General features: G+C 32.8%; 1 protein-coding gene across 11 annotated transcripts in view; it reads left to right on the plus strand.

The window, feature by feature from the left end:
• The window catches only part of LOC132730605 (nucleolysin TIAR-like), a 159581-nt gene that overhangs the window by 100117 nt on the left and 34126 nt on the right, over window positions 1-25338 (plus strand). For all 11 annotated transcript variants that reach the window (XM_060716566.1, XM_060716572.1, XM_060716570.1 and 8 more), the window contains 3 exons: window positions 5571-5628; window positions 7472-7559; window positions 22954-23029. In XM_060716566.1, the coding sequence (XP_060572549.1) occupies window positions 5571-5628; window positions 7472-7559; window positions 22954-23029 (222 nt within the window). The remainder of the gene's footprint in view (window positions 1-5570; window positions 5629-7471; window positions 7560-22953; window positions 23030-25338) is intronic.

Raw genomic sequence — 25338 nt, forward strand, 5'->3', positions numbered from 1 at the left:
ACAAGTCTGTCTGGGGAACTATAAGTGCCATTAAAGCCATTTCAATGGTACAATGTTTTAACACAAAAACTACACAAACATGGCATAGATAGATGAATAATTAATGTTTTGATTGTTAACAGTGGTGTTGTTGAGCTCCAGAACACAAAGCGGCTCTTCTGTTGATCATCTGCCGCTACAGGCTCTAGCTTTTTCACCTTATAGATGGACTTAGGCTAAATACTATGACGATGGATGAAAGGGGGGGGGGGTTGAGAAGTTGGAAAAATTGAAATCCTTGGAGATTAGAATTAGGCACTAAACTATGTTGTGTTGCTCCTGTTATGTTTTATTACATCCTGAAAAGAAAAATAATAGGTAAAGATCATGCAAATAAAACATTTTCAGCTTGATGCAACCCCCCTTGTGTTTGATAATGTGCTTAATGCTGAATCAAGATGCCTTCCTTATTTGGTTACCTTTGCTGAAGTTTAAAGCTTCAAAATCTCGATCTGCTGCATTTTGAACCCATTTGTTCAGTTATAAAAGTAAAGAAACTGAATCTTAGTCTTTGATATACTGAATTTCTTTCGTGGACTTTTTCAGCTCTCGTTTTTGGCTGGCTGTATACTTAACAAAGGTTTATCTCTTTCAGTTTACATAAACTAAAGATTAAAGCATAAGTTTCTTTAAAAAGGGAAAACTTTACAGCATTTATACACCCAAGCCAGTCTTTTACTATGTTTATGGCGCCACAGAATCATACTGCTTGCTAGGGTACCAATTTACATCTGGGTGTTGAGAAGCAATGTACTGTCAATTTCTTTCTGAAGAAAATTGCCATTGTCCATGGTATGGCTTGGACCATGGACCTAACACTGCTCTCTGAAAATTTATTTCAGTAAACAAAATTTATTATTATTTTGGCATGAATTTTTTGTATTCTAAGAAAAAGAAAAAAAGAAAAATTGTCAGTATAAAGTTAACCAGTTTATTCTAAGGAGACTTTTTGTATAGATTTTAACCTAATATGTATGTACATAATGTAACTGTGTCTTATTTATTTTATTTATATTAGATCACATAAAGTTTTGGTTTTATCAGGATAGTTTATCTTATGGCTGTCTGTGCCGAGTCAAATAAATTCTGGTCTGATGCTTCTTCGAGTATTTTGAGAGGCTTTTACTGATGTAAATGTTAAAAGCCTACGCTCGGATTGTCAGAATGATGCTCAAATGTTCTGTAATATGGATCAGGGTTCAGTGATCTTTTCACATCATCAATTTGTGTCAATTTTCAAGAATTTGAAAATGAAAAAAAGAGTTTTTTTGGCTTTCTTGATTCTTTTAATGTAACAATATTGAAGCAAATTAGTAGGGCATTAGAAAAAGTGAGAAGAAAAAGGTAATTAAGTACATGTAAACAGGGAAAAAAATTGTTAAAAAAAATTTTGATCGCTTTCCACCTTTTAAGACGCCTTCATAAAGTTATACCATACCTAATTTCCCTTCATATTTTTGGAACAATGTTTTTTTGTTTTTTTTTGTGGAATTTTTTTTTTTCGTAAGTGAGAGTAGAGAAAATAGCAATAAATGCAGTGCAAAGGCACAAAACAGTTGTTAAAAGTGTAAAATAATATAGTGCGTCCCTTAGCACTCTCGCTGAAAAGTGATAAATTGCCAACTGAAAATCAGTTAAAGTTGCAACTTAAATAATGAATTGGAAAAAAAAAAAGACAATCAACTAATGTAACGTGTGATGGGGTATAATATCAAGGATTGACTGAATCTCAACATGCAAATATGCCATTAATTTGTATAAGAACTGTGCGGGGTGAAAAAATGAGAGGGTCGGTATATGAATGGAAATTACTTCATTTATGTAAATCTTTGCAAGCGTCTGCATTTAATTTTAGTAGTGAGATGTTGTAATCAAGGCGGAATAGCAGTTTTACTTATTGATCGATCAGAATTTTCTTAATCCGAAACGGAAAATTTTGTTAGTCGCCCATAAAATCGTAATGAAAATAGTTTGTTGACGTGAATTATTTGTTGACTTGTTGGATGTTTTCTTGTAGTTTATTGGCCTGTTTATGACTGCAAGGTGCTCCATTCCGCTACTAATGGCCTATTAAAAAGCTGTCGTTTATCTTCAACTGTTACATAGTCTTATGTTCATGCTATATTGTACCTGCATTAATTATTGATGGTATATCGTGACTGTAGCATGTTTGCAGGTGATTTTTTCGATTGAGTGCTGTGATAAAAACATTGTTTAACTACCAGCAGCTTCGTTTACGGCTCCCGAGCATGGTACGTGCCAACACATCAGCTCTCTAACTTTGTTCTCTTGTGATAAAAGTCCCTCCTTTGAAGCAAGATGTATTAAAGTGGAAAGTTTCAGCTTTATGCAAAATTTTATGAAAATTTTTGAAAATATGTTTTTTGTTGTTTTTTAAATCAAGTAAAAATCATTAAATGTACTGATAAATGATTTGAGCTACATAAATTAACAATCCCTACAAGAAAAGGAGAAAAAGCAAAGATGGTCCTGAACTCAATTAAGATAGGATTATTTTAAATGAAATTGAAAAAAAAACCTGTTTTGTTCTACATATAACATGTGTACATTTACATGTAACAGAATATTATTTTTCACATTTCATAGACTATTTATTTTTATGAACCTTGAAATTTTTAATTTGTTTGCTTATTTGGAGGCATGTAACTTTAGAGGTAAGGTTTTTAATACCATATTTTTGGGGTTTTTAATACCATATTTTTGGTAAATATAAAACACTGTTATACCCCAAAAAGAAAAAAGGTCAATGTCCTCCTGATGTTCAAACATTGATCTCAAACAGTCTGTCAGTAAATTTAATAATTAGTTTAAACATTTTTATTACTTTGGCTAAAGTGAAGGTTAAAATACGCTACATGTCCTAAGGCATACTTATGATTACATTTTAATTGGACTTTAGCCCCCTATAATTGTGGTTTATAATCATTCAGTGTTTTCATTATTAACAGATTGACGATCCATATCATCCGTAAAAAAATGCTGTTAAAATCTGTTGTATTTTTAGCCTGTAAATTTAAAAGATGCCCGTTGACTCCTTGCAAAAAGGGTTGGGTTGTTTTGGTTAGCACATCATTCTTTTGTCTCAAATAAAAATGAAAGCCCTGATGATGTGATGGAAACAATAAAAATGGAGATCGAAATTTTTAATTGCAATACACATAGTTTTAAGTTGGGTAGCTACATTGTCAATTCAACAGCTGTCCTTTGATGATTGTAATAGAACATGTGTGATGTTTTGTATAAAATACTAATTATAAAGAAAGGATAAATATTGTTATTTTGAATTCATATGATTTACATTGTATTTCGATGTTTTATATAGGTTTTTTTGTCGTCAGGAGAATGAAAATATTGAGATGTACATGAAGTTTATGTTTCACATAAAACACTTAAGAATGTGCAGATTATTGTCATTACAGAAAATGAAATTTATCTCTTATGTAAAGAGAGTATGATAAAATGAAAGACTAGAGAGTATAGGGCATTTTTATCATGGCCATTTTCTAACATTAAATTAAGAAGCTTGACAGTATCACTGACATGTTTTTCTGTTACAAAAAAAAAAAAAAGAAGAGAAAACCCAAAACGAAATCCCTCGTTCCTGCAAACATGATTATTGTCAGTCCACAGAAAAGATTTTTAATCAAAGTTTGCCCGCAGCATGTGTACAATTACGTTTCACAGCCAGCCATTTTTTTTGTGTTCTGACACGAGACATCTTGAGGCGAACTTCGAGTTTCTCGAGCTTTGAAAATTACGCAGATAATGCTATTACTGTATTATGTAACATTTTCTGTTTTTGTTTTATATTTTGTAATTCATAGATAATATCATATGATGTACATGTATCGTTTTGCGATTTTTTTTAAGGTTCTCTTCATAGGTACATCGAATACTCTTGAAATAAAGATAAGGAAGACATAAAACACTCGCCAGACCAATTTTCTCTGCATTGTCATCATTAAATATTTCTCCAGAAAATGGCTGTATTATAGGCGCTCTTTGCAAGCTGTATAGCTATTTATGATATTTTCTGTCAAAGTGATTCTTTACAATTGTATAGTTTTAATATATCTATGTTGATTATATTGGTTTCTTGCGGATTTCATTTCATAAGAGATGGAAGATGTCTGCGTTATTATCAGTCCACTTGATCTATGTTTAATGAGCCGCGAGTTAATGTTACACGTAAATAAAGAATTAACCAGAACTACCGTTACCGGAACCTCCGTTCACAAGTCACATTTTTTTAAAGTATTAAGCTTTGATATTAATTATATTTTATATAAAGTTTATGTTTTTTAAACGGAACAGAATTTGACTTCATTATCTCTAAATTGATTACAGCTTACGAAATTATGCAGTACATAATGAATGACATTGTGTTGAGTAGAATGAGGTACATGCAATGTATGTTTGTTGCAAGTATGATATCTTAATGAAATCTATAGATGTGCAAAAGATCTGAAACTGTATATAGGTGAAATAATGCACAGAGGTGAAATAATGCACATAGGTGAAATAATGTACAGAGGTGAAATAATGCACAGAGGTGAAATAATGCACAGGGGGGGAGCTGAGGTCCTCCCCCCCCCCCCCCCCCCCATATGTCTTTTACTGTTGTGATGCGACATAAAAACTTTTTCACACTGCAGTCCATGAGTTAAGGTGCGATCAAACCGAGCCAGCAACATTACTAAATGTTGACATGGTGATCAACTTTTAATTTTTAAAGATTTCTTTCCATGAAAATGGCAAATAAGTGTTCACAGTGTTAGGCAAACTTTAAGGTTTCAATTTTTTGTCTTATTAAACTGTTACGTAAGAAAAGCAAATCGAGGAGAGGGAGGGGGGATACAATTATAAAAGTGTACATAGGGGTTATTTACCTGGATTAATCCTGCTATAATGTAACAGTAGTTCAATTTAATTAGTCTGGAAGATCAACATTATTTCCAGACAGTTCACATATTGAAATTTGGCCAATGTTCTGATCTTTTTCTTTTCTATCTTGTTTTTATTATTTATTTTCTTTTTTACCTTTACAGATATTGTAAAATTGCCATGCATAAATATATATGTATTATTATTTGTTGTAAAAAGGTTGATTTTATATGTATACATACATATATGTAATCTGGTGCATGTTTTAAAGTTATTTTAAAGTCATTTGGTTTTTTAATTTCAGTCACCCATATCCTTTGTCTTCTTAACTTTCTGTAAACCATGTTTCAGTTTTACTTTCAGATACGGAGTGCTAATTTTGGCAAGAAATTCCGTCATTATTCATTTGTGTTTTATAGCTTAGATTATTATTTATATCGAGATTGCATGATGTGATTTTATTATTATTATTATTATTATTATTATTATTATTATTATTATTATTATTATACTTTTTATGTATTATTTAAGCAAAGATATCATGAGGCTTGCAAAATAAATTTTCTCAATGTTTTGATTTTACAACGTTGACATGTCTATAAAGGTAATATCTTTATGTTTTTCAGGAGATGAAAGTAAACTGGGCCACATCACCTAGCAACCAACCCAAACAGGACACAAGCAGTAAGTTTTTGAAATTATATTACTTCTAATTTTGTAATTTTTTGAAATTATTTTTCCTAACTTTGTACACAGCTTAAAACGACTATGCTAAAAATAACGGAATCATAAAGGTTTCCTTTCTAATGCTGGTATGCTATAGATGAATGAATGGATCAAAAAATGAATAAAGTATTTGCCACTCACTAATGTGAGTTCAAATCCCACCTGATAATGTTCATGTGAATAAGATATCCGGCTTGTGTATGAAAGGTCAATCATGGTTCTACTGAAATACCTGCTTCTGCCTAAAATAATCCTGAGTTCTTTCTCTAACACAGTGGTTTTTCTTACTTGATTTGGAGGAGACATAACCCTCTTGAGTTTGGGAAGAATTATTGCTAAAATTGCTGATTTTGGAAGTAGAAAAGCTGGTATAAGTTCAGATATTTGAAAAACTTCATGATTCTAAAACAAATTTTGATTGGGAAGAGGTCTACTGTAGGCCTCTGTTTTATAAGATGAAAAATCACTGTAACAGGAAAGCTGGGAAGTCTCCATATGGACTTACACTGTGTAGGTGTGACTGAAAATAAAATAATGATTATACGAATTGATATGGTATTATAGGATTAGAAGATAAAAATTGCCATACTGATTTGTGTCTGATGTTGGGTATAGCTTTAGATATTGTATCAATGGACTGGAAAGTAACAGCTTTTATTATCATCAATTTTATTGTTCTCCCTTACTAGGGCCTTTGTTACAGAGAATGAGCCCTTCCCATAAGCTTATCCCATATATTTTGTAGAAAAATTATATTTTTGCAAAACAGGGGGGAAATACTTGATGAAAATTGAATTTAAGGGGGAAACTGCTTGATTTTTAAAGAATTTTCCTTTGGGAGAATACCCTTATATTACCCCTGCTATAGATTGGGAAAGCCCTGCTTATGAATTTTATGTCATATTTTTATATACAGTCCTTAGCCACCCATTAGTCTTTACTTTACAATACCCTATGTGCAATTATTCTCCATATTAATATGAAATGAAATAACGATAATACAGTAAAATAACAGCAGTGGACTTACATCTAGAATTATTTATGCTTTTTGATGACTCAGTGTTTGATTGCAAAACCATTTGCTGCTTTTCAGATAAAACTGTCAATTTCCCTCAAAGAGAGGGAAAAAATCAAAGGGATATCAATTAGGAATGGAGAAATTTGAGTTAATTAGCTACTGATTATTGCAGTGATATTAAGCTTCTTTAAAATTGGTGTTTACTGAATTTCTAAGATGCATATCAAACTTACAGTTAATTTAACCCTTTACTTGCTGATTTTGTGTTATTGATTCATCCTGCTTTGAAATTGAAATAGTCCATTTAAATTTTGATTAAATTTATACTGATTTGAATTTGGAACAGTCCATTTAAAGTTTAAGGGATTAAGTATCAAAATATAACTGGTATAAAGCCTGGGTAGACTGCACTGATGATGGATCAGGCTCTGTTCTTGTAGCAAAAGCTAAAATGATATCTATGCCATGTCTTACTATTTTCTGAACTAAATTTTTAGGTAAAGTTGTCCATGCTGTCTTGAAAAATGATTATGATGATGATAAGGGTGATGATAAAAATGAAGATAATGATAAAAAGATGACAATAATGATAAAAAGATGATGATGATGATGCTAACAATGATGATAATGATAAATATGATGATAATTCATAAAAAGATGATAGTAATGCTAATGATGATGATAATGATGATAAAAATATGATGAGAATAATGATGATGATAATGATAGTAATACCATTAATAATAAAGATAGATTTAAAGCAATGTATTGATATATTTTCAGAGCATTTCCACATATTTGTTGGTGATTTAAGCCCAGATATTGAGACACATCAACTCAAAGGTGCCTTCCAAGTTTTTGGTGAAATTTCGTAAGTATTTGGAATATATTGTACAGTATGTTGTTAACACTGAACACATTTTTAGGTGGCTAAAATGGTTGGATTATTACAAGATTAAGCCAAACCTTTCTGGTTTTGATTTTTACAAAATTCAGTTTATTGGGACAGGTATTTGTATGTTTTTACAGCAGAAAGTTGAACAGAAATCTATACCATGCGGTTTTTATATGCAAGGGTATTAAGAATTTTTTACCCTAGCAGAGCATAAGAGGTAAGTTTGAGTCTGAATTGATGGAAATAAAGTATGTCCCTTACTCCAGTAGGCTACTAAGATACTTGTACATGCCTGAAAAAAGTTGTACAATGGCCTATCTGGAACAGAGAAGTTGAAATGTTGCCATATCAAACTATATTGTCAGTGTCAACCAAGTAAAAAAAATCCGAAAGTATTGATTTTATGATGATTCAGCAAAAGTTGTGAAATTTTCTGACCTCTGTCGTTGAGATCTTGGATTATTGTTTAAATAGTTTCAGTTTTAAAAGAAAAGAAAGCTCAGTTGTTTAAGTTTTTTTTTCTTCTTGTAAAATTGAAAAGACAGTTAACAAGAATTCAGTCAACTGTCTGTAAAGTGCCTTTTTTAATGCATAAATTTGTGCAAAAATTCAGCCGAAGTCGTAAAATATAAAACTTTTGTCTTACACAATGTGGTGAGGTTAATGCCCAGGATGTTACCATGATTTAACATGCTAGAGCTTGTTGTCTCTTCCTTTGTGATTTAATGATTGTGCTTCCACTAAACCAGTTTTTACTTATTAAATAAACCAGAGAATCATATTCCTTGGGATGCATAAAGTGATTCCTTATCATTATTTCGTAAATATCTTACTTGACATGCAATTTGTTTTCACTCCTCCGGCGGCCTAATCGGTTTCGTATAGAGGGAGCTGTTTAATGTTGGGAGAATTTCTTGTACATAAAACGTGGATGCTTGTGTGAAACTTCTGACACGAAATAAAGAGAAAAGTGTAGCTGAAGGCCACCATGTACAAACAAACAGTTTGAACAGAATTTGCTGATATTTCCCCAGAGTATCGTCTGTTACCTATTACTTCGTTGAGAATAGAGACAGTTATTGTATATTTGATTCAGCGGAGCTCCTATGGCATCATTTGGAATCATTTCACGTCCCAGGGGACGGTTATCAATTGGCATGGCGTATAAGGTAGCTTGGAGATGTGAAACTTTAATGAGTACCAGTCAGTTTATGATAGCCACGAATATATGATGAAGTATGGGCCGAACACAAATCAATGAATTCATATCACTATCCCCCTATATCGCTAACCAATTATGAAGATTGCATTATTTTTGCGTGCAAACGCCTGGAACGCTTTACTTTTAAGCCGAGTCGAAGCAGGACTGTGCCATGATGAAAATTGATTGGCTTTCAAAATAATGCGATGATGGCATATTAATAATAGAAAAGCACCCAGTGATGTATTGCAGAAACATTTCATTTGCCGCCGTCTAGAAAACAGCTAGGGTTTTTCCTCATTTTTTTCCTCTCGCGATAAAACCTTTGTATTGTGCAAGACAGCATAATCTTCAGTTAGGTTCGCAGAATAATAATCCATTAGACAGTAAAGAATTTTGGTGACAAAAAAAAATTTGTTTTATGAATCCCGTACTTTCATAAAGTGGGACAATATGCAAATAAGTCATCACCGTGATTAATAAAGTTTCAAAATTCCAAGAAACAGAATAATTTCTCAAAAAAACAAAAACAACAACAGAAGACACACGCAAAATAGTCACTGTAACAAAAAATGCAATCCATAAAATATTTTTGAAGAAGGGATAGTGTTCTCTATTGCTCTATTGTATAGTACATAGCTCTATGTGACCACTTAGTTATATTGTTATATCTCTCAGTAGTTCTCGGTGAAGCATCATCTAAAATTGATTAGCTCTTGTCTGCCTATTGTGCAGTTCCCCATTTACATCCAATCTCGTGCATTATAATTGTAATATATCAAAAAAATGGTTGGCAAAATGGTAACGGGATTATGGGAACTAATAAAATATAATCACAGTATCTGGATACACTAAAATTAGTGGAAAGATGAGAAAACTGACAGAACTCTCGGACTAATTGCTGACAATGTACTACCTCGAGATTGGACAATTTCGCTAATTTGATAATATTAAATTACTTCTCGACTGACTCGTAACTTTTTTTTTGCATTTCATTGAAGTTATGAAATTACAGCTATAAATATTTCCTGCGTGTAGATATGACACGGTTACAGAAATTAGTTTAGTTACAATTCAATTATATTTGATAATTCGGCTATAATGAGGGGAAATAATGGCTGAACTTGTCAACATTATGCTAGTGTGGCTCACTATAAATTCACAAGATTGAATTTTCTGTAGCTCTTCAAAATAATATAAACAGTAATGAGAGATAATGTCAAGGGGGTTCAAAGTTGATATGTCATGAAAATATTGTTAAAGCATAATTATTCTAATGCATTAGTCTGTGATAATGGATTAAATTGATCTCAATAATTATTGTATTGATACTAATGTATTTAGTTATGGAAATATCTGCATAATATAGGCAGTCTTTGGTTACTGTTATATCTTTGTTCTTGTTTTAAGCAGTACATATAAAGTGTAGACATGGGAAGCAGTTTTGATTAGTTCAAATTATACTGAGTTTAAGGGCATCCCACTTTACGTTCACAAGTAAAGTTGGAAAGTAGCCATATGACCATTATATGTGTACTATGTAACAACACAGAAAAACAAACCTATAGGCTGCCATCTCAAAATTAAGGTCAATGATTAATCTACATTTGAGATGCTTCCGCCTTTCCTTCCTATTGCAGTAATACAGTGTTATTCAATTAACCTGGAGAAATCTCATTCAGTAAAGACAAAGTTTTATTTTTCTCTGAGAGGGATGTTTTAAGATATTCTTGATTGTTATAGTGACTTTATATTTGTACATCGCAACAAATCTTGGGAACAACTCTTAACCACTGCAGTATCAATTCTTTGGAAAGCAAGCTTTCAAAAAAAATGAAAAATTCCCACTTGTGGCTGAGGGGTTTGCCTTTAAGGGTTGAGGAGAATTGCAGCCACCGTTTATCCATACGTGAGCTTTAGAAGTGACAAAATTGGTCTGAATTACTAGAGTCTATTATGCATCTGTTAGCTCCAGCAGGTGAGAATGTTTTGACCCATGGTGTTGCTTTATGTTTATAACACCCCGAGGTTAGCCAAAATTATATTTACTGTTTTTGGTGGCATATGACCTAAATTGTGTTGGTGCCCCGTAAAACAAAACAAATGATGAATTTAACCTCCAGAGCAAAACCTTTCAATAACATCCATAAAAATCTTTCTCTCTTGTAAAATATTGCTAAGCAAAGGTTGTACAGTTTTCTTAAGTTTTACCACTCAATAAAAAGGCATTAACCCACAGTCTTTTTTTCTTTTTCATCAACTGAAGAGGGAATATTTACACTGGGAAATTACCTTCTTGTTTGATTCTTATTTCCTATGTAAGGATTTTGGACATGTGAATATTGTAGTAGAACTGTTGTCATATATTCAGTGAACCAGACTATTAGTAGAATGGTTCCAGACATTTTCAATTTTCATGTCAACTGACTGTATACCTATTTTTCTCCTATGGCGATTTTTTTCCCTTTGATCTTTTGATGCCTTTTTTATCTCTCATTAACTTGAATCATACATAAAAGTGACTTTAATGTAAAATGATGCCAGTAATTATTTATAAATGTATAGACAACGAAATCCAAATAGCCGATAATCGTTTTGTTTAGTTAAGAAGTTATAATGAATGGAATTGTCTCAAGTCTTTAATTATTATTCTCTTTATGGTAGTTAAGACTTACATGAAAGATGAGGCTCAGGAATCTAAAAACAATATTTTTTTTTTCTCCCAGAAATTTTATGTAGTTTAGAAGATATTATCATAGTGTGGACGGGTTCCTTCCACAGACTGGTACCTTACATGGACAGGTACCTTCCATGGACTACTGGTTCCTTCCATGGATAGGTTTCTTACATGGACTACTGGTTCCCTTGTTTCATTAAGGTAAAGGTCACTGAGGTAGTTTTACTTACTTTCCTGCATTGTTAGCCTATAATTTTCAGCATTGTCAAAGCGAAGGCTTGAAGCATCCATTATTTTACAGATATTTTGGTGTTGAAAGATGACATGTACATATATTAATCCCCCCCCCCCCCAAAAAAAAAAAAAAAAAAAAGCACCAACAAAACTAGTCGAAAAAATACCAATACAATCACTAAATATATGCAATAGTGCTTTTTATAACAGTTGCATCATTTGTTACATATATATTTTTAATATGTCTAAAAGGATGGGAAATCCATAAACATTCTTTTTTTCCTGATTACGGAAATAATGGAATATATGTATTATAAGTTCAGAGAATAAAATAATATTGATGGAAAAGTGTCAGGTATGTCAGTTTAGATTTTTTTTGCAGTATCCATTAGACTCATGTCAATGTTGCATCAATAATTTAGGCAGAATTTCGGCAATATATCACATAAAGTGCTGGGGTCTTCGACATGATGAAATTACTTTTGTTTGCAGTGTGTTACGTTTTATTGCGCGTGTATTGTAAATTCTAAGATGATGAATTAGATTTGTGTTTATATAAGTATAGTAATATTGACTTAACTATTCAGAGTATTAGAGACCAAGATTATTATGGTTAACTTTCAGTTAGGGGTCATATATTTTAAGGATGCTGTTCTTTCATTTATTTATAAGCTCATCATTTTCTAGGTTGAATTTGTTGTTGTTGTAATGATTTCCTTTATTTTGAAATTCAAAACTGGTTTGAAATCATGTAAACCCATTAAAAGAGGTAAAAATAAGCAAAGTTATTGTTTGTAAGTGTTTTTACATAAGGATGAAAAAAGTTTGTATAATTATTAGTTATAAAGATGTCAGACAGTTCATATTGCTCAGTATTAACGGTTATATGGTTATAACCGACCCGCTAGGCGAGGGTTATATTGCAAAAAAGCATATATGCACAGCCATATAACAAATCACACTTTATTATAAAGAATTTAAAATACAGCAGAATTCATTTATTCAAAGAAAGAAAAAAAAACAGAACTAAAATTACTTCAAAATTTGACTGCAGTCTTGTGTATAGAATATACAAACAACAGAAAAGCGACATTACAAACATTCAGTATTATAAATAAAAATATATGAAATTTCATTATGGTTATAGTTTATTGTAATATGTTGGGAGTCTGATCTAGAAAATAATTTAAGTGACATGTGAATCAATAGTTTTATTGAGCAATATTACTCCTACTGAATCACATATTGTCTATTACGCTGAATAGGCACTTTTTCAAAAGTTCAAAAACCTGAAAGTCTAATTTATATCAGTGCTCAAGATTTTTTTTGAAAAAAGATAGAAAAAAATGTCTGAGATTAGGCTCTTTCTTTTGTCTTAAGTGTTTTCGATTGTAACTGCTGTATATAGATTAACTTTTCTTGTTCTGACTGCCTGTGTGCTAATTTTGTGTAAATATTTACACGCTAGAAATTTAATATCCCCCACCCCCACATTGCTCTTAACTTGAAGCAGGAATTCTGTTTAGAGTAGTAGGTGTACACAATATTTAAGAAACCAGGGGAAAAAATCCCCATCTTAAATAGATCATATATTTTATAAACTTGCTGAATGAGGTTTTTACAGTTTTATGGGTGCGTTAATTGCAAAGATTAATTGCTTTATGCTCTTGTTTCCCCACGGCCTCCTACGCCTTAAAAATTGTCTTATTTTCTAATTAACTTCTATATAGGATAATTCAATAATCATTAAAATTGCTTTATATAGATTAAGTGTGATTTTTTTCTTTTTTGTCATTATTGTGGTTCTACTCTCTTGCCTAATTGTACATAGGTGCCCATGGCTGTACTCCACTACACCACTGGTAAAACTGGTAGAGTTCCCTTATTGCCAGTCCATTTCTATGGCCTTTGGAGAGGGGAGGGGGGTCAAATTTTCTTATTTCTACTTTTTTTTTTACGGAGCACTGTTTTATTATAAGGCATTTACTGTAATACTGTTACACATTTTTATTTTTCCATTCCTCAGGTATAACGGCTGACGTATGAAAGACGTTAGATACCATTGTAAAAAAAGGTTGATCTTTCATTGTTTACATTTTTCCTTATATCAATTTTAGGGCAATTTTTATGTTTTTCATTTCTTCAGTAGAATGAGAATCGAAACGTACAATGTTAACCTTTAACCTGCTGAATTAATGGATTTGCCATACATTGTAACGATCCATTAGGAATTTACGAGATTTGAGATTTCGATATCAAAACACAAAAATTGAGCTACCAAAAATAAAGAGGTGGGTTATCATGCCTGGCTAGACTGAGGCTCCAGCAGGTTATGGTTAACATTTCAGTCGTTTGTTTTCTGGAAAACCTTAATCTTCAGTTGTCGCGGAAACAAATATATTTTAATGGATATTTTCTTTGAAAATTCAAGTTTAATGGACATTTCTTTGAAAATTCGTACGAGTTATTTTCTTTCTTTCCTATGCAATTTTTACTTGTTAGTTATATTTGCTACAATTAATGATATAAGATCTATCTTTGGCATTAAAAGTAAGTCTGAAGGTACAAGAAGTAGTTATACTTTCTTGGTACAAATGTTTACAAGATCTTTGAAATAATTTCGCTCCAATGTCCGATTTGCTTTACAAATGTAGGCATAAAGACAGTCCAAGTATCTTCACTGCTTAACTGGGGCTTGCATTGTTTTAAAAGTGAAAATTATTTTACAGACATTTTATAGAACTATTTCAATATATAACATGTTTTGTCATTAATTTTCAGAAGTCAAAGGTTAGAGAGAGGGGCTCTGAGAAGAGAATACTGGGGCTATGCTAGGGTCACATGTATGGTGTTTTTTTCTACTTTCTTTTTGTTATACTTAAGGGTAAACAAACAAGATAGTCCTTTCAGTGCATATGAAACACAGCCATGTTTCTTGCAACTGATTCAATTATTCAATTCTAATTGCAGTTACTTTCAGAACAATGTTAACTGAACAATGTTAACTGAAATATTTGCCATTAATTTTTGAAGTCTTCCCTTTAGGTTTCACTAATACTTTTTTTAAGACTTTCCTCTTCTTTCTTTTTGTTCTATGTCTTAATATACTGTTGACTGTAATGATAAGTCAAACTTGCCATTTACTGCTTTGAGGGAAGAAGAATTGTGTGAGGGACATAGAATATGTTCATGTAAGTTAAACAACCTAACTAACTAAGGACGGTTGATGGTTCTACAATGTATTCATGTTCCTTGTTTCTGTAAATGGCAGTAAAAGGACACATAGGAGTACACCTAGTCCTCCAAAAATGAAAAGTTGCTAGACTCCCAATAAGAACAGCAAACAAACATGGATACGTAGATACAGTCAATAAGCAAAGCTTGTGTGCACTGAATAATAGCTCAGAACTAATGATTTCATCCAAAATTTGTTATAGAAAAAATTCAGAGAATAAAGCCTCTTCGATCTAGTTTTTGCCCCCTTTTTTTCAGAGATTTTATCTGTTATTATCCTCTTCACGCATGCCACATCAATATAAAACATGGTGAACACTAGCAAAATAGAAAATACAGCATCCCAAATTTTTTTAATGAAATTCTCTTAAACTTTCTATTTTCTATATTCACTCTTGTCTTAATTCTATAAAGTCCTTCTTTGTTGTTGTTAGGGTTTTTTTTGGGGGCCAAAATTAGCTAGGAAAAAATCAGTATAGCTGTGGTGCAGCTCTATTTCTCAGTACATTAGGTCATGATTACATTTTCATCATAAAAATTGTGAGATTGCATGCCGTAAATGTGGCACGATTGTTACGCTGGTGCATCATGGGAAATGTTGCTTTATGAAATCTGTCCTGGTGCTCATTAAACGAACATTGATGTGTATTATATCAGAGCTTGTGCACAGTGCAAAAATCAAGGCAAGCACCAGTGTTTTTTATGTTTAATTCTGATTTCTATTTGCTCCAGGAAAAAATGAATGAATAAAAATTGGAGAGAAAAAACATGCAAAATGGGATTAAGACATGTATATTTGAAAAGCAATTAATTTGTCTATGACTCCAATGTCATTAGAGCCAAAGATTGGAAAGCTCAAGAATTTTTTCTAGGTACTCAAATTGAATGTCTTTTGATTTAAAGATTGGAAATCAAACAATAATTTCTATGATTTCAATGTCCTTTGACACAAAGATTGGAAAGGCAACAAATTTTTCTAGGAGTTCAATGTTTTTTGTCAATGAGGTCATTGGAGATAGAAGAGCAAGGTTGAAACAAAAGTAAAGCATTTTAATATTTTATCGGCCCCTTGAAAGTTTTGTACAACTGTAGCTAAAATAAGTAAAAAAATTCTAACATTCCTAAGCCTTAATGTCATCCTTTGGGATATATTACAAATGGCTTGATTCAACAAAATTTAGTGACCAAAAAAGATCGGAGAAATTTTATCTTTAGCTGTAATCAAATTTGTCTAGCCCCTTTTACGTTAATACTAGATCTATGCTTGGATGATTATGATAGGAAGTGGTGTTGAATTTATATAAATCGCTTGAGACACCGAGTTCATGATAGAATTTATCATAACAACACTGCCATCTGGAGGCTGTTTTTAACATCAATTTATGTATGTAATACTGGTGAAATATCTATATGGAATAATGTAAAGAAAGCTCCTATCTTCATATATCTGGGAAGAAAAATATAACTAGTATTACAGAATTTAATCCTTCAAACATTTTGAGTGTTTAAGCCGTCCTCTTGCTCTTTACTGGTTGGGGACCACCAAAACGGGACAACCACCAAGCCCGGACAGCCCCGAAAATGCTTAATTAAAATAATTTTTCTTTGTTCATTGGTTGTCGATCTATCAGTCAATTTATAACAACAATAAATGCATGTTTCTTCTATAATTTATAAATTAGATTTTTTTCAATGGTAATATTTTAATGTCTATTTCAATAATGTTGAAATTGAAAATTTGGGGGTTAAAAAGTGCAATACCTGACCTCATATACCAGGTATAATCATTTGCAGAGTAAACAATAGAATACCAGTAGCCAAAACGTCAGCATTTGCTGCTGAAATATTGTTAATCATGTTAAAAACAAAAAATTAAAACACCCAAGCATTTAAATGAATTAAATAACATCATGTGTATATCTGTCCGGACACATGGTACTGTAGTGTAGACAATTTAGGTAATTTTGATACCCTCCTTGACGAGCCTCAGATATAAGTGTCAATGTAATCAGAAATAAACAAACTAGTTTGTTAGTTAGGAGAAGAACCTAGCTGTACTGTGTCAAATTTTCAGGTCTCTAGGTTTGAAATTATGAAATCTTTATGGAAAAATGTTCAAATGGTGTCCGGTTGATGGTCCCTGACCAGTACCTTAACAAATCACTTTTTTTCTTTTCGAAACATTATTTCAAGTCTATTTTAGTTAATATTAGAAATAATGTAATTGACATCACAATTAGAAATTAAATCAAAATAGATTCCAACTTTTTGCACCAAATGTGTCTCTATTCAAATTATGGAATACAAAAATTATATCGCAGCTGGTGAATGTTGGCAAAAGAAAAGAACAGCTATTTCTGTGAAATTTGTCAATGTTTCTAAGGTATATGATATAAGTTTAACTTAAAAATACCATAATTTATTCTTGAAAAGAAAACTTGTCCTGAAAAAGCTAAAATTTCAACGTAACAACTGTTATGCTGGTCATATGTTCAAAAATTGATAAATCAGGGTAACATAACAAGATGTTGACCATTTTTATCATGAAATTTCACATTAGCATGTTTATTATCTTGATTTTTGTGAGGTATTTTCCACACCAGCAAAGGTATTGTATCGAATTGTAGTAACATGTTGTTGTTATATTTCAATTTTTGTATTAAATTTCTTAAAACAAATAAGATGCCATTAAAATATTTTTTGTAACGAAGCCATATGTTGCGTCAGCTGCTATTTTGTATTTTAGATTTACCATGCAGTAGAAAAGACATTAACCCAATTGTTGGGATTAGAAAACAAAATTTGCGTTACATTGTGCGCATTGAGCGACGTCATCTTTGCTAAGTTTAAGTGATTAGTCTAACATCAGAGAGCAGAGACAGTGTGGTCGCTTTGTTTCATTAGACACGGTTTCACCATAATTGGGTGATGCATGCCAAAAGAGATTTTATGTCTTATAAGATAGGAGAGGTTGTGTCCTAACCTCGGTAAATTCCAAAGGGAATAAAGAGGAATATTTAGTTTTTTGGAAGATTTTCTACGGCTTCAGAATATCATTGGCGTTTCTTTTTTCTCCTATTAAATTTGAAAATGGCTGGTGCAAAAAGAGTCCAGTACACATTTCAGAAAAGCTTTTCTTTGGCCAATTTTATAATATCTGATATTTGGTCTTATTTAAGATTGGGAAAAAAACACAGTTCCCAGTCTTATTTGAATCTTTCAAAAAAATAAATAAAAAATTATGCTTTTTTGGTACAGAAAATAAAGTCCAAAGAGTTTAGAAACATGAAACATTTTTTCTTTTCATTGAAATTTTAAGTTCTAAAGAAGTATTTTAAATGCTCAACACTAGATATCCCTTTTGAAGTAAGGTTGGCTCTGCAAAGAGCCTGATTATACAAACATTTCCTCCAATTTTTGGCAAGACACTGGTAAAATTTTCAATCTAATTTTATATGGGGTTGCTCAATTCAAATCACTTGTCCCAGCTGTAAGTTCATTTATGTCATAGACTTATGTTTCTTCATGTAAGGATGCTTATCCAGTGAGCTTATGAAAGTAAAGAACCATGTGCCTGCTTGTGCCTGGAATAATAGAGCTATATACTAATGAGTTCTTCCTATACCAAGCTTGAAATGTGCTATTTAACCTTGCTGAGTGACTCAAAACTCAATGAACGAACAAACATTCATAATTTGTATGTGTCATGGTCCTATCATACTTAAAAGAAAACTGCTTTCATATTTATGATGTAAATAAGTCTTAACCCTTTCCATTTAAAAATCTGAAATGGACTTGTCCATCTTTCAATCTGGACGAAACCGTTATTTTTAGCGAAATTTATAAGTACTGACTGAATAGCGAATAGTGCCAACCATGAGCAGATGGCACGGAAGTGTTGGTTGATTTTGGTCTGCACCTGTTCCATCTGATCATGGTCTGCACTGGACACATGTATATTCAGTTGTCCCCAGCTGGCTATGAATTACAGATAGAGCAGCTTTATGATTGGTCAGGTTGAAATCTTGACTTGTACATGAATATAATATCATCTCTATCTCAATGTTAGAACATAAATTATGGTGAAACAATTTCTCTCGGAAAGTATAAATAGATACATAGAAAACTTAATAGCAATAACAATAAATTATGTTGAAATATTGTTAGTAAACATAATAGAAACAGCACAATAAACAAGACATTTTGTTTTGAATTTGCATTCACAGGAAAAGAATTTATTACGAAATAAAAGCTCCACAGCTGTCTAGCTGTGTAAAAGCCAGTTCCTGCTTATGTCGTGAAACATTAAATGTCTCATAGCATTAGTGTATAAAATATTAATGAAGTTATTTGATGGGTATATTAGAACAAATCTTGACTTTATAATTGTGAAGGTCTACGAATTTATATCAACTTAATCTGAGAAATGGTTGTCAAGGGGATCATAGAGCAGGCACCTTCACAATTGGATGACAGTAGTTGACGTTGACTTTTACATCGCCATGGCAACTTGAACACCGAGACAATGCCTTTATTGATGAAGTCAAGTGAAAATGGTTTTTAAATTCCCTTCGGGATTTTCGAAAATGGGAAATATACGGTTTCACAGCTTCCACGAGTATGATTTATAAGGTTGCAAAAGCAAACTGTTGGTTTTTTATTTCACGATTGATCATTCTTTGGCCTCCATTTTTGATTTTTATCGGTGCTTGTTTAAGAGAGAAATACTTGAAAGCTGATCAGATTGCTGCCATGGGAAATGCAGGGCTAATGATGTTGTAGCATTCGAGCTTGAAATGTGTCGCCCAACAGGGGACAGTGTAAAAAACATAATGAAAGTAAAACAGATGTGAACATCAACCTTCCAGATGTTTTTTTTTTTCTTCCCAATTTTCCTAAAAGATACAAAATGTACCTAAATGGAAATAAATCGCATGTATACAGTCTATGACACCCTTTCAATACTGATTATCGGGAAATGCGTGCAAAATGAAAATCCATTGTAATAAATATCAGGAATAATAAATATAATGGAGCTAATAGGGTGATTAAATATGTCACATGGACGCTGTAATATGTATTATTAGTGCGAGAGAGTGTCCAGGGAATTGGCCGGTTGATCAACGGTCAGTTAGTTAATTTGAAAAGCTTTGACTCCAGAGACGTGTGTAGGCGACGATTTACTAGAGTTAGTTTTCACCTAGCATGCTGTAGTAACATAAGACTTATATGCCATAAGGTACGGAGTAATGTTCATCTAAAGGTCCATAACTTTGTCTCTTGTCTAAACTTTAATATGTTCACAAAAACATACAAACAGCTGTCTATGAAAGGTTGTTTAAAAAAAAAAATCAAACCTGTGTGGGTTTGTTTTGAATAGTTTTCACATAGTTTGGTCGAACAGAATTTGTTTTCTTGTGTAAATGATTTTTATCACCTGTCTGTATTGGGTAGGCTGACATGTGATATTGGATGATTGTGTTTATGTCTTTTGGAAAGCATAATTCATTTACAGTAAGAAAATTGTGCTAGTTTATCTGGCCATGATGAATTTAGTGTTTTAACAAACAAACAGAGCTTATTAGTTATGTAACAAAGTGTATGTTAACTTTTTTTCTGTATTCTATAAGACTTGTTATGTTGACATTCTTGAAACTTGAAACTTGAAAACTTGATTTAACGCCTATTTCTACATATAGAATACATATTCAATGGCGTTGTACAGCTATATACCTTATATGTGCTACTCCCAGTGCTACCATACACAATACTCCCAGCAGTGCGACGGTCACAGTGATTGGGTCAATCCCCACCAACATGTAACAATCTACACCCCTGCACATGATAACACATGGGCTAGACTTTATTATATTATTATACATTGAAAATAATAAAAACACTAGAAATATACAAACATGCACAAAACAATTAGGAACAGACAATGCCTTCAGCGTCACTTAAAAAAGTGCAAAAAAAGTCCTTGAAGTAAAATGATTTCAGTTGTCTTTTGAAAATTTCAACAGATTCACATTTTCTCATATTAATAGGTAGTTCATTCCACAATTTTGGTCCTATCGTGCTAAAAGCTCTGTCAGAAAAAGTCCTCTTCTTATTAAAAGGAACAACATAACAACCAACTGAGGATTCAGATGATCTTAAGGTTCGTTTTGACACTTGATGAGACAAAAGCTCTATTAAATATGATGGTGCGTTTCCTACCGAACAGTTATACATGTATGTCAGTATCTTGAAACTGATTCGTGCTTTAATCGGAAGCCAGTGCAGATCGAATAATGCCTGTTTAGAACTATCATACTTGGAACGACCTAACACCAGTTTTGGCACACATATTTTGAATACGTTGAAGTTTGGCTAATTCATTTTGAGATATGCCGTATAGAATGATGTTGCAATAATCTAAATGGGATATTACTAAAGATAAAACAAGTGTTTCAGCGGCTTCCTTTGTCAGATACTTTCGAATGCTCTTGATCTTGAAATAGTTTAACATAGCAGTTCTACACTTTCTTTTAATGTGATCTTTGAAATTTAGAGACTCATCCAAAAAAGCACCAAGATACCGTATACAATGTTGTGATTTAATAACATTACCACATATATTGATTTCTTTGGTGTTACACTTATTCAGCTGTGGACGACTTCCGAAAAGAATAAACTCTGTCTTTGAATTGTTCATTTTTAACTTGTTGCTGTTCATCCACTCATTTATATGCACTGCACAGTCCTGGAGGTCCCGAATTGCGCTTGCTTCTGCGGTAGGTGATGGTTTAAAACGTTTATTCGCAACGTGGTCGTCGGCAAATCCATGCATGGAAATGGAGGGAGGTACAATGTCAAAGATAGTTCCTGCGTACGTCAAGTAGAGCCAAGGGCCCAAACAGCTTCCCTGGGGGACACTACAGTCAAGTTCCCGTTCTGATGACACATTCGAGTTAACACTCACTCGACAGCTACGCGGCCTCAAATATGAATCTATCCATTCCAGCGCAGATCCAAAGACGCCATATTGACTTTCAAGAACATTTAACAGTATGTTATGGTCAACAGTATCAAAAGCAGCACTTAAATCTAGAGCTATCAGTGCAGTGACCTCTTGATGCTCCATTGCATTCTTGAAGCCATAACTTTGTTGAATTTCTTAAATGGACTTGTCCATTACTGTCATCTGTCAGTTTTGGTGATAAGTTAAAAATTTTAAAAATAGTAAGCCGTCAGTATTATAGAGCCTGGTCAGACTGCATGGATGTTCAGGCTGGCCTGGATCTATACTGGTGGCAATGGCTGATCACTTTCAGTTCCAGCAGGTTAAAGGTTAAATCAAGCAGTCTTAAACTGGTTTACCTTAGGCAATATGGCTGCCTTACTCCTTACCTTCCATTTATAAGGGGTTATTAACTTTGTTCTCTCAGTATCCCTTATATCGTTTAGAGAAGGTTTTCTGATCAAAATGATGTGTGTGATTAAAGATATATTTGATATTTTATTCAGAAAATTCATACATCAGACAAGTTTTTTTTTTTGCTTGGTTGACATTAGTAGGTTTAAATTATGTCTTTAATTAAGGGATGATATATTGGAAATTAATATCTTTACATCATTATATAGTGCTTCTTATTTGGATAAATTTCTTTCTCAGAAATCTATATACTTTATGGCCTCTTGTGTTAATTTCTCATTCAACAAAAAAAGGACAGGCTCGTTTTTGGGAAAAATGAGATATTTTTGTTAAAATTTCAGATACCCAGGTGTGGTTTTCTGTGAACAGATCTGAATTTAATGTTTATTTATTTGAGAATAATTCAAGTTGGACACCATCATATAAACTTAAAAATAAAAAATAAATGACAAAAATTTGGAAGTTAAAAAGAAAGGCAAATTCAACAAAGACTACCATGAAAAGCATGATGACCAAATAAAATCCGATAAGAATTACTGAAAAAGGTAAAAAAAAAAATCCTGAAAATGTAGATTTTCTTATTGACTTTTTTACTTAATATTTTCAGAGATTGCAAGATTATACGAGATCCACAGTCTCTGAAGTCCAAAGGTTATGGCTTTGTTTCATTTGTTAACAAACAGGTATGTATAATCTTTTATGTGATATTAAAATTAGGCTTGTCTGTTTCGAAGAAAAAGTCGAGCTATTTTATGATCGTTGTGATGTCGTTGTTGTCATTTTTGTTGTCGCCGTCATGCTAAAACTTTAATGACTCAAAACAGTTTTAAGTTAGGTACATGATCTTTAGTATACTAGCTGCACCCTACTTGCAGTTGTTAGACAAGGGGCATAATTCTGAAAGTTGTTTTTTTAGCTCACCTGTCACAAAGTGACAGGGTGAGCTTTTGTGATCGCTTTTCGTCCGTCCGTCGTCCGTAAACTTTTACTTTAAATGACATCTCCTCATAAACCACTAGGCCAATTTCATCCAAACTTCACAGGAATGTTCCTTTGGTGGTCACCATGCAGAACTCTGGTTGCCATGGCAACCGAAAGAAAAAACTTTAAATATCTTCTTTTAAAAAACCCTAAGAGCTAGAGCTTAGATATTTGGCATGAAACATCTTCTAGTGAGTGTCTACCAAGTTTGTTCAAATAAAAGCCCTGGGGTCAAAATTGGCCCCGCCCCAGGGGGTCATTGATTTTCCCTAAATGCATATAGTAAAATCTTAAAAAATCTTCTTTTAAAGAACCCAAAGAGCTAGAGCTAAGATATTTAGCATGAAACATGTTCTAATGAGTGTCTACCAAGTTTGTTCAAATAAAAGCCCTGGGGTCAAAATTGGCCCCGCCCCAGGGGGTCATTGATTTTCCCTATATGCATATAGTAAAAACTTAAAAAATCTTCTTTTAAAGAACTCAAAGAGCTAGAGCTAAGATATTTAGCATCAAACATGTTCTAATAGGTGTCTACCAAGTTTGTTCAAATAAAAACCCTGGGGTCAAAATTGGCCCCGCCCCGGGGGTCATTGATTTTCCTTATATGTGTATAGCAAAAACTTAAAAAATCTTCTTTGAAAAAACCCAAATAGCTAGAGTTTAGATATTAAGCATGAAACATCTTCTAGTGAGTGTCTACAAAGTTTGTTCAAATAAAAGCCCTGGGGTCAAAATTGGCCCCGCCCCGGGGGTCATTGATTTTCCTTGTATGTGTTTAGCAAAAACTTAAAATCTTCTTTGAAAAGACCCAAATAGCTAGAGTTTAGATATTAAGCATGAAACATGTTCTAGTAAGTTGTTCAAATAAAAGCCCTGGGGAAAAAACTGGGCCCGCCCCAGGGGTGTCATTGTTTTTAACTATATGTGTATAGTAAAAGCTTAAAAAAATCTTCTTTTGAAAAGCCCAATGAGCTAGAGCTTAGATGTTTAGCATGAAACATCTTCTTATGGGTGTCTACCAAGTTTGTTCAAATAAAAGCCCTGGGGTCAAAATTGGCACGGTACCAGGGGGACATTGATTTTCCCTATATGCATATAGTAAAAACTTAAAAAAATTTCTTTTAAAGAACTCAAAGAGCTAGAGCTAAGATATTTAGCATCAAACATGTTCTAATAGGTGTCTACCAAGTTTGTTCAAATAAAAGCCCTGGGGTCAAAATTGGCCCCGCCCCGGGGGTCATTGATTTTCCTTATATGTGTATAGCAAAAACTTAAAAAATCTTCTTTGAAAAAACTCAAATAGCTAGAGTTTAGATATTAAGCATGAAACATCTTCTAGTGAGTGTCTACAAAGTTTGTTCAAATAAAAGCCCTGGGGTCAAAACTGGCCCGCCCCAGGGGTGTCATTGTTTTTAACTATATGTGTATAGTAAAAACTTAATAAAATCTTCTTTTAAAAAGCCCAATGAGCTAGAGCTTAGATGTTTAGCATGAAACATCTTCTTATGGGGGGGGGGGGGGCTATATACAGGTGAGCGACCTCAGGGCCATCATGGCCCTCTTGTTTTTAGAATATGACCCTTTTTAACTTGAATTTTTTTGTCAAAATTGGTTACCACTTGTTATTGCCCTAAACCGACAAGCCTTATGCGGGCATGCAGTGCTCTTGTTGAATGCTGAAGTTGAAAGAATGTCATGCCATGTAATTTACCAGAAGTAGGTTAGAAACTGACTATTTAAACTTGGAATAGCTGTTAAAAACTTTTGAGACTAAGCAAGACTAAGGTTATATAGAGTTTGTCTGAACTTTGGATATGGCACAATTTATTCCGGGACACTGATGATAGCCTGTCTTTTGTCCCTTTGCTGACGGTTTTGAAGATTTTGACAAATTACTTTCTAAAATATGGATATTGAAAAGCTGCGGCACCCAGGTTCTGTTGTAGCTAGTAAATGCTGTTGACTGAATGACAAAATACGTTCAAGCACTTTATGCGGATGAGTTTCACAT

Source organism: Ruditapes philippinarum, unplaced genomic scaffold (assembly GCF_026571515.1).
Source record: "Ruditapes philippinarum isolate M1 unplaced genomic scaffold, ASM2657151v2 ctg1527_1_1_1_1, whole genome shotgun sequence".
Classification (NCBI taxonomy): domain Eukaryota; kingdom Metazoa; phylum Mollusca; class Bivalvia; order Venerida; family Veneridae; genus Ruditapes; species Ruditapes philippinarum.